This window comes from Castor canadensis, chromosome 13 (assembly GCF_047511655.1).
Source record: "Castor canadensis chromosome 13, mCasCan1.hap1v2, whole genome shotgun sequence".
Classification (NCBI taxonomy): Eukaryota; Metazoa; Chordata; class Mammalia; order Rodentia; family Castoridae; genus Castor; species Castor canadensis.
The window spans coordinates 28,131,029-28,152,032 of NC_133398.1; the positions used below are offsets into that span (position 1 = coordinate 28,131,029).

General features: G+C 33.3%; 1 protein-coding gene and 1 non-coding gene across 8 annotated transcripts in view; both read right to left on the bottom strand.

Moving 5' to 3' along the window:
- Fsd1l (fibronectin type III and SPRY domain containing 1 like) overlaps positions 1 to 21,004 on the bottom strand; it is a 73,917-nt gene that overhangs the window by 4,650 nt on the left and 48,263 nt on the right. For 5 of the 7 annotated variants that reach the window (XM_074051332.1, XM_074051329.1, XM_074051333.1 and 2 more), the window contains 7 exons: positions 16,267 to 16,476; positions 15,010 to 15,108; positions 13,157 to 13,286; positions 12,422 to 12,454; positions 5,660 to 5,760; positions 4,817 to 5,068; positions 1,343 to 1,431 (listed from right to left, as the gene is read on the bottom strand). In XM_074051332.1, the coding sequence (XP_073907433.1) occupies positions 1,343 to 1,431; positions 4,817 to 5,068; positions 5,660 to 5,760; positions 12,422 to 12,454; positions 13,157 to 13,286; positions 15,010 to 15,108; positions 16,267 to 16,476 (914 nt within the window). The remainder of the gene's footprint in view (positions 1 to 1,342; positions 1,432 to 4,816; positions 5,069 to 5,659; positions 5,761 to 12,421; positions 12,455 to 13,156; positions 13,287 to 15,009; positions 15,109 to 16,266; positions 16,477 to 21,004) is intronic. The other 2 variants (XM_074051331.1, XM_074051330.1) reach the window with 2 other exon arrangements.
- On the bottom strand, positions 2,119 to 2,283 carry LOC141415855 (U1 spliceosomal RNA). Its single transcript, XR_012440811.1, has one exon. It is a non-coding gene; the product is annotated as a U1 spliceosomal RNA (small nuclear RNA).

Below are 21,004 nucleotides of genomic sequence, written 5' to 3' on the forward strand. Positions count from 1 at the left end.
TAAATGTGTAATTATAGTTTATTTGGAATTTAAAAATAAATACAATAAACACATGAGATGTATTTGAATTAAAAATGAAATTCCTTTTATTAAAGTGTATCTCAGAATTGGGAAAAATAGAACTTCTGTGAGTTCCATATGGGAAAAATTTGTCCCTGACTGGCTAATTGAAAAGCATCCAAAAATACATAATACAGCAGAGGCTTGTGGCAAAGTTTAAACAAAGGAAGGAAAAAAAATCCTTCTGATATTTTTAAGTATTTTTCCATGAGCAATATCTTTATTCACTAATAACTTTTATTTTTTGGTGAAAAAGTAGGAGTCTTGGTTATTAGCACTGATTTAAGCTTAAGATTTTAAGTTCCTAGAATAAAAATTATTATTGATTGTGAGGTTTAAAAGTTTTTTATGTATTTTAAACTCATATATACCCTGAATACTTTCTCTTCACTGTGTGAGGTTACAGTGAGGGTTAATAATGGAAGAACACACATACAAAACATTCTACAAAGTCTGTACTTGAAATATGCCATACTCATTTGTAGAGGTAGTCCCCAAATTAAGGAAAGTTTTACCCAAAATAATGGTGCCCTTAACTGGATCCCAGAACTCCCCACAGCAGGCCAACTTTATGGAGAAATGCAAATGATTAAGGTATTACAAGTAGCAGTAACCTTGATAAAAGAAGTTAATTCAAAACTATTTTGTGTGGAGAAACATGAATTTTTATTATATAAATCAGTCTGCAGTTGAGTATATCTGGAATTATATATGTGTGTATGCAACCCCCAAATGGAAACAATCACATATCTGACTACAGAATGCATAAATTGTGATGTAAATCATGTAACAGAAAATATACAGCTATGAGAATGAATGAACTACAATCACAGGAACATGGGTAAATGTCACAAACACAAAATATTGAGCCAAAAGATAAATGTAGGAGCTACTTAACTACACAGAGTTGAAAAGGAAGCAAAATGAATTTAAGGTATTAAAACTCAAGGTAGTAATTACTCTTTGGAGAACGTTACCTAGAGAATGGAAATGGGCATAGAGGCCTCTGTGGTGCTTTTAATGGTCCATTTCTTGGTCTAGGTGGTAGTTACAAAAGTGAGTGTAGTCCCATAAAAATTCATGATTATGATTTGTGTACTTTTATGTATTAATAATGACTTCAATAAAGCATACAGAAAATCTCAGATTTTGGAGAGGGTGGATTGAAGAAAGGGAGATGAATATAATGGGAAAAAAAGATACTCTGCTTCCCCAAATAATGAAGCATAGATTATTCTCCTTAAAGTTGCCAAACCAAATAAAATATAAACTAGGTACTAACCATGAAACCAGGTAGTACTGGCTGAGTAAACTTTGTCTTGAAGGAATACAGCAACTGTTTTGAGTTTGCATCATAGAAAGAAAGCTGACCTAAAAGGAAAGGGAAAAATGCCTAATTTATTACACAAAAATTATAACATCTAATTAAGTCTGACATATAATCATACAAAAAGCCTTAAAACATATTTGGCATTAATTTTTTGCTACAAACTATAAAGATGGGATTTAATTCTCACTTGAAAATCAGTAAGCATGATTAAAGAAAAGCCCAAATCCAGTTTTCCCATTTTTCAAGATTCCCTAAGGTCTCCGTAATCTGACACTAATTCTTCTTTTCAGCTATAAACTGCTCCTTTATTTTATCATCATTTAACCAAAAGGTTTCATTAGTCTAGTAAAAACCAAGGTGATCTTTTCCTCCTTATTTTTACTCTACCCAAGTATTACCACCTTTTAAGGTTTACTCCATTAAATCTGGTCTTTTAGCTACTTAAGGCCATACTTTTACTCCGGTCTTTGAAATCACTGCATAGTCATCACTGCTTCAAGATTTTTTAAACCAAAAAATGTAAGAAAGGACCATGCCCTAAAATAACTCTCTGACCTCCTAACTGTCCAACATGATGACATCCTTGAAACTGTTATCACTTGCTCTTCTCTGATGCTTATTCTCTTGATTTGTAACCTAACCCTGCAGAAGTCTGTTCCTTACTTTTTCTCCTAAATGTAGCTGCTTTTCTCTCTGTACACTGCTCTTTTTAAAAAATTTTTTTATTAGAGAGGAGAGCGTGAATGCAGTTCCCCACTACCACAAATTATAATTGCAGTCACATTTCCCACATTTGGGGAAACAACAAGGGTCAGCACATCCGGAGTGCAATGGATAAGCCTCGCCCTGGGAAAACCAGGTACCATCATGGTACTCCCCTGCTAGGTAAGTATGTACACTGCTTTCTTAATAAATAACTGCCACCAAAGAGAAGAGAAAAGAATAGCATCTATGCACATTATTAAAAGTATTCAGAGCTTTATATACATTATTACTTCAAACTATTAAGCAAACTATCAACATGTTATCAAAGTCAGTAAATAGCAGAGCAGTAATGTTTAAAAATGGCTTTCTGTGTAATCTTGAGTAGTCACTTTGTGAAGCTGCCTCAAATATTTAGTTTCAGCTCCACTTGTCATGAGTTCAAGCACTGAATTTCAAAATGCCTGCTGAACATGCCACATGGTTATCCTGCTGTCATCTCATTTTCCCCCAAGACTATGTTCCCTATTCTATTGACACTGTCATCCTCTTGATCATACTAGGTGGACCTTCAGAGTCATCTTCAACTCCTTTTGTTTCTCCCCCCACATCCAATTCATATTTAGTTTCTAAGTCCTGTGAATTCTACTTTCACATGATCAAATTCATTCTTCTTAATTCATCACTGCTCAGGTCCTTGTTATCAACCACTCAGCATTTACTAGGACTTTCTATGTTAAAAGCTGTTGACAGGCAATAACAGTTTAATAGTTAACAAAACAAAAAATAGTTTAACCTACACTCTTTAAACATGCCTCCTAAAAATTCTTATACTATCTTTGGCTTGTAATCTTTCTCTCTTATTTTTGGTGGGACTGGGGTTTGAACTCAGGGCTTTGTGCTTGCAAAACAGGCATTCTATCACTTGAGCAGCATCTTCGGTCCGCTTTTTGCTCTGGTTATTTTGGAGATGGGGTCTTGCAAACTATTTGCCTGGGCTGGCCTTAAACTGTGATCTTCCCAGTTTCAGCCTCCCAAGTATCTAGGATTACAGTTGTAAGCCACCAGCACCCAGCTATTCTATCTTTAATCATTTACTAATATTTCTGATACTAGATTATCATCATATGGCTAGTTTTCTAAAATGTACAGAACTACCCCTCCCATCACTTAAGATTAGTCTATTATTATTTTTCAAAGCTTTCAGAATCCAATTCCATTCGACATTGTAACTTTCCCTGCTTTCTCTATGCTTGAGGCTAACAATTACTTCCCACTACTATCTTTGTGGAATCGCAGGGTATGGGAAAGTAAAAAAGGGAGATTAGCATATGTTGTCTTGGTAGTAGAAAAGAAAGTACACCAATAAATTTGGCATTTATTCTGAGGAAAATGGTTTATCTGATTCAAAGTGAATAATTAAAAATTTATTAAAACTGACTTTCCATCACTAATACAAATCAAATTAATTAATTTTTCTCCCTTTTATTTCAGTGACTACGTTGATAGCTCATGGAATTATCTGGCTCCAGTATTACTTAAAATATTACTTTAATAATAATTGGATTATTAGCTAATGTGTCAACTTAGAGAAAAACATATATGGAATTAGTTTTGTTCCTTAGTTCAATACTACATCATCTTCAAAATTTTTGTAAATTAATTAGGTGGACTTAGAGAAGATATTTATAAAATAATTAACTTGAAAAACTTAGGGATATTCTTCAAAGTTTAATATCAATTTTTGGATTATTTTAACAGCTTAGCTAAATCTTTAAAGTTAAAACAAAAATATAAATACATTATTTTCTTGAGGTATAAACAATAAAAACAAGCTCTAAGCTTCCTATTCTAAGAAGAAAAGGACAATCTGACAGAACTATATATATGTTTATATAGATAGATAGATAGATAATTTTAAAAAGACCTAGTAGCGCAATACAGGTCAACAGCATTTGACAGTGTTTGCTGTAAGTCATAACACTAGAAATAGTGTTGCCAAATCACAGAGGCTATATGTTCTACTCTAAGAACATATTTCAACATATTATATGGCCATAGGAAACTATAAATATTTGGACAAATCAAGTTATAAGAAGAACAGCTATTTACAGAGAACGTATAGTCTGGAAAAACTGGGCAATAAAAGGAGTGTAAGTAGTTTTTACAAATAAGAACTATCATTTGAATGTGAATTAGGGAACATAATTCTATGTTTATTCATGTGGCAAAATTTAAAAGCAACAGTCTCAGAAGTTATAGGGAGGTAAAGCAAGGCCAATTTAGAAAAACCTGACAAAGAGCTGCCCAACAAACAGGCTTTCTTCTAAGACAATAAGCTTCACATTAAAAAGTTCTTCAAGCATAGGAATGGCAACTACCTGCAGAAATAATGTAATGAGATTTTATATTGTGTGGAAGATGGATTGGGTAATTTCTAAGGTCTATTCAACTTAAAAATTTTGTCCCACCACTCTTTATGTGTAGGTAATAAAAACTAGTAAGGAAGGAATTAAAATAAACAGAAGACATTTTAGTGCTTAAAACTAAAATTAGCAAAATCTTTCTGAATTAGTTTATTATAAATGAGTGCTTTTCTAGGTTCCATGAAGATAGCACATGAATTCTACAACTGAGATCAAAGCCTAGTTGGCTAAAATGTTATCACAATACTAAAGAAAATTCTGTATAGATGATTACCAATGAAAAGTACTGAAAACTTACCACCATCAAAATCACAAAATACACCTATTTTCTCAGGAACAGTAACATCCAAAACTTTGACTTTATTATTATGTTTTGCTGCAAATGTGTTTTGTAGCCAGTTGTTGACATGGATACACCAACTAGTGTTTGTCTTTCCCAATTGGTCAAATTTTCCCAAAGTTTTGTATGCTATTCCCACACTGTAAGATTTACAGTCTTTCTGGGCCTTCACTTCCCAATAGTGTTGTCCACTTTCAATAGCAGTGTCTCCTATAAAAGATCAGAAAAAAGTCTCATCTTTAGGAGTCATACCTATCACTCATTACACAAATAGCACAAGAAATTTAATGACACTTAATTCAACTACACTTTCTGGTTTTGTTTTTTGAGACAGAGTCTCACTATGTAGCCCAAGCTGACCTCAAACTGGTGATCTTCCTATTTCAGCCTCCCAAGTGCTTAGATTACAGGCTTGTGCCACCATACCTGGCTAATTCAACTACTCTTTCTATGAAAATAATCATGTTAACACCCAGACATCAAATGCAGAGTACCTGCTAAAACTATACCTTCATATTTATTTTTTCTAAATATAAAATATTTTAGAACTTTTCTTCCTTATTATCACATCAAGGATGGAACATACATGAGGCATCACTATGTAAGCTTAAGTAGAGATTTAAAGATATCAAGTCAATATGAAAAAATCCAAAGTAATTAGACTTCAATATGGATAATCTTCTATAAAGATTCCTTCAAAACATACACAGCCACTCTAGCTCTAAGTCATTAGAAAATCCACCAGTGTGACTATGGTGCCTTTAATCCAAGACCATGAAGAACTGTTATGTTTTATCTTACCCAGAACTGTGTATGATTCCCCAGTAAAACGATCTCTGCTGCCTCTTACTGCTGGTGGCCTGGAGCCTATAGACGTCCTTTTGGGGGATGGTGTACCACTTCTACATGAACAGGAATGAAAAAAAAAACCCAAATATTTTATGTTAGAATTGTTTCATAAACTAGAATTACAAATCATGAAAGGAATCTCTGAAAAGATTTCTAATTATGTTACAGAAACAGCACCATTTGATTCTTTTTGGCAGTACTGAGATTTGAACTCAGGGCCTCACACTTGCTAGGCAGGCGCTCTACCACTTAAGCCACTCCACCAGTCCAAAAGAACAGCACCATTTGATCTGAATTATTATTAAAAAGAGTTGCCAATTATAAACACTCAAATATAAGAAGCTATCAATACAAAGCAGACTGAAAATACTAATGTCATGCACATTGAGCAAGGCTTATACAAAGAACACACAGATGAAATAAGGAACAATGGCAAAATGAAACAAGACTTATTGAAGAAAAACAAAGAAGATTTTAGGCTATAGCTTATATTTTTTGCAATTAAATTTAAATAAAAGCAAAGGCAAAACTAGGCTTCTTACAATTATAACTAAGTAACAACTTTTAGTAGCAGTAAATATTTTTGTTCTGGACCTTTTCTTCTAAAAAATAGAAGAGCAACTGCCCAAATCCATGCATAGGATAATATCAAGTATTAAAAGCTTTTTTACTATTAAGATGAACAAGATCCCATCCTACATTCTCATATCAAATTATATGATATTGTAAACTGAACAATATTAGATTTTTCACTAACTCTCAAAAACCTAAAGTAGATTAAATCCCAAAAATGTTTTTCAATATTTTAATTATACAGAATTAAACTTTCTGGTTAAAATTACTGTAAAGTTATTTAGCATTTGAGCCACCTCTCCATCCCTATCATAAAGCTATTTAGAAGTGGAAATACTTATATATATTCTTACCACAAACTAGAAATAACACTTTTGCAATAGAGTTGCACTAGAATTTTTCTTTGTAAGAAAAGATCAATTTAGTAGATATTAATAAACTATCACCTAATCCCAGAATAAAAATCCGCAAAAAAGGCAAAGTGAGAATAAGGATATAATTTACAGTCATTTCACATGATTCACTGACTTCATTTTACACTATCTAAATGTTGTCTTGCTGTCAGAAAACAGATTTATTAGACAGTGAACTGAGGACCACTTCAACTGTACTTTCTACTAAATGATACTAAGTAGCACACGTACAACTCTACTACTATAGTATTTACATGATTTAGTTTAATTCTTCCCAAAGGATATCAAAGGTACTTTTTGTAAAAAAATATTTCTTTAAAAAGACACTTAGGTAACTAATTAAAATTCTATTTGAACAGACAGTATGAACAGAGATAAGTAAGGATAGGCAGATAAAAATTTTTCTGTAAAACTTGTGCTCAGACAGGCAGTTAGTAGTTTCTTCCTACTGGGGATGAAAAGAACAAAGCAAAATTTGATGGAAAGAAAAACCCAGAAGCGTTTTAAAATGAAAATTTATACTCATTATTTTGAATATATTTTTAATTTCTTCAAGATTTGGTTTGCACAGGTGTTCTAACATAATACTTATTACAATCTTAAGAATCATTAAGTAGTAAGAAAAATTCTGTAAACATTCTGTTAACTTAATGACAACTCAAAAAAGAAAAAATCCAAACAATACAAAAGCCTTCATCACAATTTTCTTTTTGATTCTTTTTATATAAACTAATCAAGAATGTTAAAAACCTGATCACAAATGATCCGTGTGTTTTCAAATATATCTTGTACTAAGAGGGAAAGACCATATGGTCAATACTACATTTCAAAAAATTTTTTTAAATATTAGTAAAAGTAGCTCTATTTTCATTATCCTATGGGTAAAGTGTTTTGAAGCTGGTGTTTTTCAAACCATGTCCCCAGTGCAAGGGAATCCACAGATGCCACTGCTGCGGGACTCTGGGAAGAAGCCAACTCTAGGACTCCTTTCCTACTTTACCAGCTATCCTTTTCTTTTTAGATTAGGCTTCTGAGAACATTTCATCTCATAAAATCATTCTGTTGCTTTTTTTAAAAAGTAAGTGTGAAGAACATGTTAGAGGCAACATTAGGAAGGCATGAAAAGGAATGCTGTTAAACATAAGACTATCCTAATGTGGTTTATAAGTTATAACAAAGCTTTTTGTGGGACAGTACTATGGTTTTGAACTTAGAGCCTTGTACTTGCCAGGCAGGCACTTGAGCAATGAATGACCATAGCCCTTTTTGCTTTTGGTATTCTTTGAGTAAGGTCTCACATTTATTCCCTGTGCTGACCTGGATCAATCTTCCTATTTATACTTTCCATGTAGCTGAGACTTAAGGTGCATCCCATCATGCCCAGCTTTTACTGATTGAGGTGGAGTCTTGTGAACTCTTGCCCCAGGCTAACCCCAAACTGTGATCTTCCACAGATCTCCATCTCCTGAGTAGCTAGGATTACGGGTAGGAGCTACCACACTAGGCCTGTAACAAAGTTTTAAGTCTTTAGAACACCTATGCAATATAAGACTTCAGTATCATTTACAGTCACTCTCCAAACATATATCTGAAACTGCATCTGAAATGAACCTCTCCACCTGCAAAACTAAGTGTACATTCAGGATAGGTACCCAAATAACAAATATTATTCTTCCTACATTAATCTTCCTATTTCCAAATTAATTCAATTTCAAATACTTATAATTACACAAAATTGAAATTTTAATCTTAAATGTCAATATTTGTAGAAAATCAGTTTTGTAACTACAGAAGGAAGATGAAATACACTAACTGCAGAACACTAGCTCTTCACCATATCTAGCTTCACACTTCAGTCCCCAATGTTTTGTATTATTGCTGGTACTATTCTTACACTTATGACTCATGACTATGGTTACTTTTCAGCTGAGATGGATGGCAATCAAATAGATTTTGTGGGTAACCAGCAATAATCAAATGAAAGGAGATGAGAGGTTATAGTAAATGTGTGGTTACTGGTGAGGAGGAATTAAAAGCACCAAATCAGTGATTCCCAAATCTGGGTGCATATCTGAACCACTTGGAGAACTTTTTTTTGTGGTACTGGGGGACTTGTACATCCTAATCAAGCACATTGTCTCTGAGCTATATACCCCTAGCCACTTTTTTGAAAATGCAAATTACTAGGCCTCACCAAAGATGTGCTATTTAACAGGACTAAAAGCTCATGAAGTAGGCAAATAAATAAATAAGTAAAACCTCCCCTAACATGGGATAGAGATTAATAGGATAAATGGTGAAAAGACAGTTCTTATACAGTCTGCCACATGGTGCTCTCAGTACATGGTTGCTATGGCAAGTAAGGAACCTGGCTATTAAGTAGCTGAGGGAAGGGAATAATTGCCAAGAACCACATCACATCTCTGTGTCCACAGTGCACAAGAGGTATGCAGTATCTTCACTAATATGAATGTAGGCTGAGTAAATGGAGTATGTGTTGTCATTAACCAAAGGACCCTATACTTTTCCTGAACCAGACTCAAAGCAGAGAAACAGGGCCTTGGAATTTTGTAATGAATTATTTACTATCAACTGAGAAGGCACAATAGAATCAGAATCAACCAAGATACTGACAGTTCACCTCCTCCATTTGGGCCCAACTGTCTGCTAGGAAGAAATACGCATTTTGAAAAGTATTTCTCAGGTAATTCAGAGCAATAAACAGCAAGGGAAAGTCATACAGTATAAATCAACAGAATTTTTTAAATTAGTAGTGCTTCAAAGTATGCTAAGAGCTCATCTGAAAACCAGAAAAAGTTTTTATAATTATCATATTATTATTATACTGGAGGTACACTGTGACATTTACAAAAGTGCTTACAATATATCTTAGTTAAATTCACGCTCCCCCCCATCATTCTCCTTTATCCTCAGTCCTCCCATTCTTAGAGTAGTTTAAGCAGGTCTCATTTTTCCATTTTCATACATGGGACATAGTATTTTCACCATATTCATCCTCCTACACCCTTTCCTTATACCCTCTTCCATTCCCACTGGCACCAACCCCCGAGACAGAACCTGTTTTACCTTCCTGTCCCCGTTTTTGAAAAAGAGGTATTTTTGTTCATTCAAGATAGCTATACAGGAGAGTTTCACTGTGACAGTTTCATGTATATATGTATTATATCCCAAATTGACCCATTCCCTCCATTTTTCTTTCTACTTTAGTCCCCTTAAACAATTTTAAAGAAAAAGTTATAACTTACCAGTAGTAAATAAATAAAGGGAAGCATGGAAAAAAGAAAAACAGATATAACTATTGAGAATGGCAGTTCAGTTTCAGAAAAAAGTTAAATAAGGAGAACTCTTCCATGGCAGCATTCCAGCCTTCCTATATTTTTGCAAAAGGTACACAGCTATCATCATCTTATGTAAAACATGATCTCTCACCCTTTGAAATTGAGGCTTTTACTACCCCAAATGATCTCTTTGCCACCTAATTCATTTTGCTCACTCTTACAAGATAAACTTAACTCTAATTTCCTTACTTTAAAATCCTCATGTCTTCCATATTGTCTGCAAATGACATAGTCTGGCAAAGGATTTCAGGTTCTTGATTTAGTCCCAATCTGCCTTCCTAGTCTTCTCACCACCAGACAGCATTATACAACTAAATGTGCCAACCAAAGAGTTTCTTTAACTTCATGCAATCTGCTCAGTCTTTCCTCATGTTGCCACCTATCCCCTATTATAAGTCCAAATACCACACATTCTCCCAATTCAAGAATGAAAGTCTTCCACATCCTACCCCACTAAATAACTCATCTGAGAAGTCCAGATTCAGGCCAAAATCCTTTGTGTTATCTTTCATACCCAATCACAGACAATTACAAAGGCAGACCTTGAGGGGAGGACTTAGAGGGGAGTCTTGGTGGTGCAGGGTCAGACAGGCTGCCCTGCTTACACTAGACTTGGTATACACCTAGTGTACCACAGTTTCTAGAGGGAGCTGGAATTTCACCCCTCCCCAAGCATACTCATAGGCACATCTACATTCCTGATGGAGTCATCATTTTCCAGAGGCCCCTTATGATAGGGAAGCCTTATGTCTCCATAGAGACACTTGAAAAGTGGAAAACTCCTTAAGAGTGGTTTGGGGGCGGGGAGGTGAGATTAATCAAAAGCACTTTTCTCCACTCTGTCTTGTTAGTTTTCTACTTTAACCCTCTTCTCTCCCCCGCCTTTCTAGTCCTCAGGTTCATAAACCATCAGGAACCTTTTGTTTGGGGCTTACTGGCAGTGAGAAAATCCTCTACCTGTGATCTGTGCTGGCTCTACCCAGTGCCATTCACTTGGGGAAAATGAACACTGGGGGAGTGAGCACCCCTTTTTTCTACCTGACCACCTCAACATCTGGCAGCTCTGAACATCTTTCTTCCTCTCAACTCCTTTATTGACATTTACCATTACACATAATGTCTAACGTGAATTCTTGTTACTTGTGTATATATCTCACCTACATGATCCAGATAGAATTTCTTCAAGGCAAAGACAGTGTTTATACTCTACACACCTCATAACATCCAGCAGATATTCTATAATTAACAAATGTTTAATCAAAGGATAAATAAATGTACACAGGTTGAGCAGCCCTAATCCATAAATCTGAAATGCTACATCATTGGAAACTTTGGGCACTGACATGATGCCATAAGTAAAAGATTCCACACATGACAGGTCACAGTCAAAACACAGGGACAGTAAAAATTACTGCATAAAATTGCCTCCAGGCTATATGTATAAGGTGTATATGAAACATAAATGAATTCTGTGTTTAGACTTGGGTCCCAACTTTTAAGATATCTCATTATATATTTGCAAATATTGCAAAATCTAAATCTAAAACACTTTTGGAACCCACACATTTTGGATAAGGGATACTCAACATTCTAAAAGTGGTCTACATATAAAATACCCTTAAAAGGAAGGAAATGAGAAATAATACAATCTAAAATGCTAAATACAAGCACTCTAAATTTTTCAAGTAACCAAATGAAAAACTGCACAAACCATTAAATCCAGAAGAATTTTACAATTTATAACACACTATGAAATCACTTTTACCAATAATGAGAAAACAAACTAAAAAGGAAATAAATTTTGAAAAGAAAACACGTTCTGATTTTTGGAAAAGATGTGTGGTTTAAATATCTTTAAATCAGTATATTAATACTGATGCAATTTGAAATGATTCATCTTTCTGACACTATCCTAATAATTTCAGCAATGACCTTTATTTTTAAACCTCAATGCTTTTGAAATTGCATGATTATAATAAATATTGAACACTCTGAAATCTGCCTCATGTCAAATACAAATAAAAGCAAGCTTTTATGTTAGATATACTACATACAGTACAACAAGAAAGAAGCCAAGTATAAGTAAAAGCAAAAAAAAAATCAGATGAGGGAAAATAATTCAAGAAAGGCTTTAAAGCAGAGCTTATTTTGTTATCATACACAGTATAATTCAAATACTGTATCACACACTATAATGTTGTAAATTCAAAATACAAGCTATCAATACAGTCAGTCTACACAGAGCAATATTTTAGCTTAATGAAGGCTTCTGCAATGGCTTCTGCTTATTGGTTAAAAGAAAAAAATTAAAGTTATCCAGCCAAGCTTGATATACTAAGTCCTAGAACTATACAGACATAGATCGTCACCTTGTATGTTTCTTCAGTGAAGTAACATGGACACTGTCAGATAAAAATAGGCAACTGTTAAGAGACTGCTTTTCAACTTAAATTTAATACCTTATAATAAAATTAGATCAAAAGCTTGCTGTCAGATATTTACCTTCAATTTTGGCAAAAATTTACTTGTTAAAAAGAGGCTCCCATACTTTGACATTATCTAGATAAGTTATAAAATAACAAAAGGTCCTCAAGCCTGAATCTTAGGTAATTGAGTTGCTCATCAGAGGCAAAACTCTGGGGTTAAATGCTAAAAGTTTTCATTTAATGCAGACTTCCTTCAGGTAAGACAGGTGATCTGTATATCTAATATTCATAAATTACTCAAGGAACTTCTCTCTAAGCAGTTCAAGTTGCTACACACACACACATATATATGTATGTATATATATGCATTTTTGAAGAAATGGAATGCTGAAGTAAAAATGTGTAAGATGATTAGGTAAGAAACTAAGAAAAAAGTAATGATAAATGTTAATGACAAATTCAAGTACTGACAACTATACTACTCTTCACTTTGGAGTTACTAAAATATCATAAATCATATTGGTATATAGAAAATTAATTTAAATGTAAGTTTTTGTCAAATCAATGTACAAGTATTTATATCCATATATAAATTAATGATTTCAATATAACTTATTATCAGAGAAAAAACAATGAACAAACATTTGTCCACTTAACAGATTTAATGAACTAGCTTACCTGCCCTTGTTCTCTTTTCCTTTAACTTTACTTTCTTGACCTTTTCCTCCAGTAGGATCCCACTCTACACAGGTATCTTCAACTTTCAAGTTCAAATGGGATGATGAGTTATCCAAACTGAAGTTAAGTGCTGTCCAAGATAATATTTTTAAAAATTTAACTTATCTTTACCTTCTGAAGCATACCTATCATCATATTATTTTCCTACTCAATTGATTCAACACTGTATATAGAGAATGAAGTTTAAATTCCTAACCATAGCACTTAAAATTCTCAGGGATTAAACTGCAATTTATAATTCTACATTATTTACCATTATTTTTCTCTACATACCCCTACTCTAACCAAATACAATGTGCTTACATGGCCACTGGTATTTCTGCTTACTCCTTCAACTGGAATCTCCATTAGAACATAGTAACCTCCACTTCCTGTTGTTAGAATTATCACTTGATTATCTTTACTAAAAAGGGGAACTAGTAGAATTGAGGAGGAAAAAGTTATGAAAAACACAGAATATTATAGTGTAAAAATGTGACACACAGAAACTTCCTCTGATGCTTTAATACTTAATATAATTTCACACTTAAACTCTCATTACTTTCAAACTGAGATGAGCCATGATGGCAGAAGCAAGAGAACTGACCCAGGTGAAAGGTGATTTACATCATAAATAGTAGAAGGGGGGAAAATGAAAACGAAACAAAAAACATGAAACAAAACTATGTGTTTCAAATTATTTTATTATTTTATTTTGGGGAAATATCATACTATTCACAATTCTTAGTCAGTGTAACAGTGATTAGCTTCCCCTTTGGGAAACTGAGAGAAAATTACTAAAATGTAATGATACACAGTTATACAGTACAGTTTTTTTCTATTCTGAAGTACAAGTCCCAGAAACTCTATCTTAAAAATATCATCTATCCCAAAGTTATCATGTTTTATGCAGTTACCATCTAATCTGTTCCCATTATATTTCCCACTAAAACTTAAAATTCTGGTAATTATGTATTGAAGGAATACTCCTTTACAATACCCCATTTGACTTAAGGGTATTACTTTGATTAGCTAAAGCTTTAGTATGTCTAAAAAGTATGCATCATCAAACAACAAAATAAGTGTGTAGAGAGCCTATTATTCCCTATTGTAAATGAGTATGTTATTCTAAGGAGTTTTCACTAAATTCAAATTATTCTTATAGAGTAGAACTTAGGTTCCAGGCCTAAAGTAAGGGCTGGTACTGAGCATGGAAATAGACTCTTACACCTATCCAAGCAACAGCTAAGGATAGTGATCAATTTAACATGTTTCAGCTTTACTTTCTTTATATGAAGTATGGCTATAGTAGTATCTTATCTACTGGTCTTCTCAAGATGATCTTAATGATCCAATAAAGAACTACGAGTACAATGTACACATTAACAAACTATATAGATGGTAATAGCTGCAAGAAGATTCAGGAAAACAGAGAGGACCTGAAATATAATTTAGGTCCTGAACAGGCACCTCTACACTAAATTGATTAATAATCTACTCTCTGGGAAAACTCTAGGCAAATATCAGAAATGCTTGTGTATTTAACACTAGCCTAAAATTTGTAACCTAAGCACTTAACAAAAAAATCACTATTGTCCCAGTCTATTTTATCTATATGAATGCAATCATAAGGGAAAACCTTAATAAAAACCACTACTGTTGTCCTATTTTCCTTGCCTTATAATTCCTACTGTTGGGAAAGCCAGGGGTACGAAAAGAATTCAACTACACATAAAACACTTCTTTATCACAATCTTGAATAACTTCAGACATAAAGTTTTACTTTATGCTATATAAATAGCTATTCAACTTACCTTTGGTCTCCAGGGTCACTGGATCAGAATATTCTCCAGCCACAGCCTTGTTACAAGCTCGTACTCTGAAATTCATATACTTTGAATCAAATTTTAAGCCTGAAAAATGAAATGGTTTTCAGACATGAAAAGAAAAGAACTCTATTCCCAAAACTATGAGAACAAATATTCAAACAATTTTTCCTTCCTTAGAAGTATCTATTTGGAAAGAGTATGAATTTATGTTAAATGGTTAATAATGTCTAAAAAAAGAGTAATTATGATTTACCTATTATTTTCTTCAAAAGAAATAAATCATACAATTTATCAATTTTGTTTACTCAGTAATAAAAGTACTCTTGAGGTTAAAAGTAATATATTATTCAAGGAGAGATGTCACAATTTATAACAACATATTTATCAATTTCTAGAAAGTAGATAGCCTAAGGAATTTTTATACTAAGACTTTTTTTTATGTGAACAATGAAGTGAATCACAGAGATCAGTAACAAAAACTGAAGTTAGATCTAGATTAAAATCTCAGTCCAAAAATTACTAGCTATAGGACTTTCAACAACTTGACAGCCCCTTGGTTTTCTATCTGTAAAACAGAAATGATGAAACCAACTTCATAATTGTTGAAAAGATTAAATGAGACATAGGGTGCTAATTAAATGAGGTATACTGTATGTAATACAGGTGTACTACATGTAATGCCAGCTCTTGACAAATAGTAAGTACTAAATAATGGTAACTCCCAATGTTATTACTATGCATAATAAGCACTGAACATCTCAGGCAATATTTGGCCATTTCAAATATTCAAAGTCCTGTCTGTTCTGAGATATCTTTTTAAAAGAAAAGGCCAACACAAAATTTGAATATCAAGTCACAGCTTTACTTTAATTATCAATATGAAGGCAATCCTAAAACAGTAAGTAAAAGCAACAGTATTTACAGTTCCAGGGTGGGGTACTGAGAAAAGCTAAAAAATTAATAACTTCTTTACTTAGTCAGAAAACCAAGGTAAATTAAAAGCTACTCTAAAATATTGTTTTTAGAACATCCCTTCATATTTCCTTTACATACATTCTGTTTTAACAGGTTGCAAATATCCCTAAATATTCTTGATATTTTAAGAGAAATACATTTCCATAATGAATATGTAAAAATTCAGTTGCCTAAAAAAACACAACAATTTTATCCTTTAAAGTAACAAATATTTTCATAATTACACTATTTTCTAAGAATTAGATTGTTGAATTGCTGTCATTTTACCTGATAATGTATATTCAGTACCCTTAATATTATCAATCATCTCCCAGCATCGCTCATCCTTCACACGTGGAAGTCCATCAAAATTAGTTTTCCTATATTCCAATATGAAATGGTCAATCTTATTATCTTCTTCTGTCATTCTCCAAGCTACTGTTACAGCATTGTCAGCCACCAAACACTCTACTGGATCTATTTCTGGAGCTTTGGGAACTGTGCAGAAGAAAAAAGTGGAATTTCATAACTCATTTATTATAACACTAATCAAATATTTATGTTTTTCATTCAACCTTTGCTTTTTCAACCTGCTTTGGAACTGTCCAAAAGTGAAATCAGGTTATAAGAAAGTATTTTCAAAGCACCTTTTATTGCTAGACTATTAAAAATTCATGTTTCAAAGTTTTTTCATAAATACTCAAAGTTTATTAAAATCTTAAGATGGCAAAAAGCAAATTATAAACCTCTAAACATGCTAAAGGTAAATAATCAAGAATGATTTGTTCCTTCCAACACATACTTTTAATCTACTATTTCAATCAGCTATAGAATAAAAATTAAGTTAGTACTGACAGAATAAACTGCTTTGACTATTATAATTAAAATAATTTAAGATTATATTTTCACCATATTTAAAAATCTTGTTTATAGAGGGGTGGGGAGCTAGAAAGAGACTGGTTATCAGATACAAAAATACAGTTAGAAAGGAGGAATAACTTCTGGTGTTTTATAGCACAGGAGAGTGACTATATTTAAGAGTAATTTATTATGTATTTCAAAATAGTTAGGAGAAAGATTTTGAATATTCCCACAAAATGATAAATGTTTGAGGTGATGGATATGCTAGTTGCCCAGCTTTGATCATTATATATGTTATACATGTATCACACTGTACAACACAGTAAGTATGTATAATATTATATATTCTTTAAATTTTTTACAAAATTAAAAAACCTTTTTAATATAAAGATTATAATTTCTCAGCACTGAACAAAAATGAATTTCCTATTCATCCAAGATACTTATGGATTTGTAAATGTTTCTCCCAAGAGTACTATGATTCATTAGAATGAAATGGGATAAAGAAGCCATATTTAATGTATGAATATTAATCAGTTTCTTTTCCATAAATAGATATTTATAGCTTTTCAACATTAATGTATGTTCTATTTATATAATAGGCCAATTGGATAACATGTTTCTTCAGTGACCCAGATGTGCCCAAACTGTGTAAAACTATGCAGCTCAACAGGTATTGCATATAAAATTTTGTCAGTAAAAAAAGAGTTTAAAAGAATTTATTTCTGGTATGTAAAGGAAGTTCTACGTTTGAAATTAATTAATGTAACTGGTCACACTAACAGGAAAAAAATGATAAGATCACCTAGTAAATGAGAAAAATATATGATAAAAATCCAATAATTGTTCATGACAAAAACTCTTAGCAAACTAGGAACAATACAGAATTTTACTTGACAAAAAACATATTCACAGCCAGGCATGGTGATGCACACCACTAATCCCAGCAGTTGGATGGCTGAGGTGGAAGAATGGTGAATTTGAGGCCAGTCTGGGCTACATAGTGACACCCTATCTCAAAAAAAAAATCTAAAAAGAAAGAAACGTATAGTTAACATCGGGCTTAATGGTGAGAAATGAGACACCTTCCCCAAAGACTGTAAACAAGGCAAAAATGTCCCCTTCCCTCCCTCTATTCCCATTCAACATTTTACTGAAAATCTTGGCTAAATGCCAAAAGTAAAAGGTATACAAATTAGAAAAAAAAACTTTGTTTGCAGATGAAATGATTGAATTTATAGGAAATCCCAAAGAGAAAACAAAAACAATAAAAAAAATTCCTAGAACTGTCAAGTAGTCATAGAACAGTTGCAGGATATGAAGAATGAACAGGTGGAACAGGGGAGAATTTGGGGACAGGAAAATTATTCTGTACAGCAAAGTAATAGTAGATAAGTACATTTGCCAAAGCCCAAGAACTTCTTAACACACAAAGTGAACCCTAATATAAGCTAAACTATGCACATTACTTAATAACAATGTGTCACTATTGGTTCATCAATTTTGTTAAATATACTATACTCTGCAAGATGTTAATAATAAGGGAAATAGTATGGAGAGAAGGAGGTGAGTTTCTACTAGTAACTCTCTGTACCATTTGCTTAATTTTCCATACACCTAAAACATATAAAAAGCAAAGTATTAACTTAAAAAGCTACAATGATAACAAAGGAATTACATAGAAAAGTTAAAGAGGAAAAAGCAATTGAGAGCAAACAAAGTAAGGCAACTACCTCAGTAAAATAACACTAAGTAAAAGGAATTTGACTCAATTTTTAATCTTCAAATCTTAGTAGTAAGAAAGGAAGAATAAATTTTTATGTCCTTAATCTTAAGGTAGGGAGGGTGATCAAGTACCATTTTCCATAGTCTCCCCAAAGTTAAAATCTTCTGTATGTATAAATGAACAAAAATATATGGAATCTGATACTTTCTTAGTTAGACAACTGACGACCAAAGCAGTATTTATCCCTTGTCACTACCAACATTCTCCTTCATGTATCTTACAGGTTTTGTTCCTGAAATACGTAACAGATGTTAGTCTCTACTATTGCAAAATAAGAAACGTAGATTACTATTCATTGTCAAGAGAATAGCCCATACACAGCATTCATGACTCCCCACTATCCACATTTCAACTCAGTGCCATTCCAGTACAAGTGCATGGGTGCACAGATACTTTTCTCTTATGCATAATGGTCTCCAAAAGAATGCAACTGTTCTTTGTAGTTACCATAGGGCTTACATAAAATATCTTGTGATATTATGGTGTATATATTTTAGTTTTCATTTATAGTCTTTGCTTCTTAACTCCCTCCCCAAAGCAAGCCATAGAAACTTAAGATAGTATGTCAAAGAGATTCCAAAAGAAAGAATGCTGAAGGCAATTCAACATGAGAGGCCCTGTTGGGTTTCCCCATCCAGTCCATTAGCAATCATACCTATGCGATGAAGTCTCCATAAAAACCCAAAGGACTGCATTCAGAGAGCTTCTGGATAGCTGACCACATTGAGGTTGACAGAGATGAACAGAATTCATACATGCTAGGAGAGTGACATGCCCCAACTCCATAGGTACAGAAGCTCCTGCATTTGGAACCCTTCTAGGCCTCACCTATGTATCTCTTCATAAGGCTACTTAACATGTAGCCTTTTAAAGTATCCTTTGTAATAAACTGGTAAATGTAAGTACAGTATTTTCTGTTCTGTGAGCAACCTCAGCAAATTAATTGAACCTGAGGAGAGGGCTGTAGGAATCCCAGTTTTAGCCTGTCAGTTAAGGTTCTTAAGGCCCTAGACTTGTGCCTGGGTCTGAAGTGGGAGAAGGCTTGAGGAATGAACCCTCAACCTATGGGATTAGATTTTTCTCTGCAGGTATCAGAACTGGATCAACTTAGAGAACAACCAAATGGTATCTGCTAGGGAACTGTCTGCTTGCTTGATGGTAGGCAGAAATCCCCACAACTTCATATTGCCTTTTCTTTCACAGACCATGCACAAGTTAAAAGATATAGATTACAAGAATGAATCATAAAAAGAGCAAATTACATGTGTACAAGAAACCCACTTTAAATATAATGACACAGATTAATATAAATGGATAGGAAAAGGCATATGGTGCTAACAGTAATCAAAAGAAAATTACATTAGCTATATTAATTTCAAACAGAGTAGACTTTATAGCAAGGAAACTTATCAAGGATAAAGAGGAATACCTAGGTGTAAACCTAACAAAAGATGTGAATGACCTCTACAAGGAAAACTATAAACTTCTGAAGAAAGAGATTGAGAAAGACTATAGAAAGTGGAGAGATCTCCCATGCTCATGGATTGGTAGAATCAACATAGTAAAAATGTCTATACTCCCAAAAGTAATCTACATGTTTAATGCAATTCCCATAAAAATTCCAATGACATTCATTAAAGAGACTGAAAAATCTATCGTGAAATTTATATGGAAACACAAGAGGCCACAAATAGACAGGGCAATACTCAGTCAAAAGAACAGTGCTGGAGATACCACTATACCTGACTTCAAACTATATTACAAAGCAATAACGATAAAAACAGCATGGTACTGGCACAAAAACAGACATGAAGAACAGTGGAACAGAATAGAGGACCCAGATATGAAGCCACACAACTATAACCAACTTGCCTTTGACAAAGGCGCTAAAAATATATGATGGAGAAATAGCAGCCTCTTCAACAAAAACTGCTGGGAAAACTGGTTAGCAGTCTGCAAAAAACTGAAACTAGATCCATGTATATCACCCTATACCAAGATTAACTCAAAATGGATCAAGGATCTTAATATCAGACCACAAACTCTAAAGTTGATACAGGAAAGAGTAGGAAATACTCTGGAGTTAGTAGGTATAGGTAAGAACTTTCTCAACGAAACCCCAGCAGCACAGAAACTAAGAGATAGCATGGATAAATGGGACCTCATAAAACTAAAAAGCTTCTGTTCATCAAAAGAAATGGTCTCTAAACTGAAGAGAACACCCACAGAGTGGGAGAAAATATTTGCCAGCTACACATCAGACAAAGGACTGATAACCAGAATATATAGGGAACTTTAAAAACTAAACTCTCCCAAAATCAATGAACCAATAAAGAAATGGGGAAGTGAACTAAACAGAACTTTCTCAAAAGAAGAAAT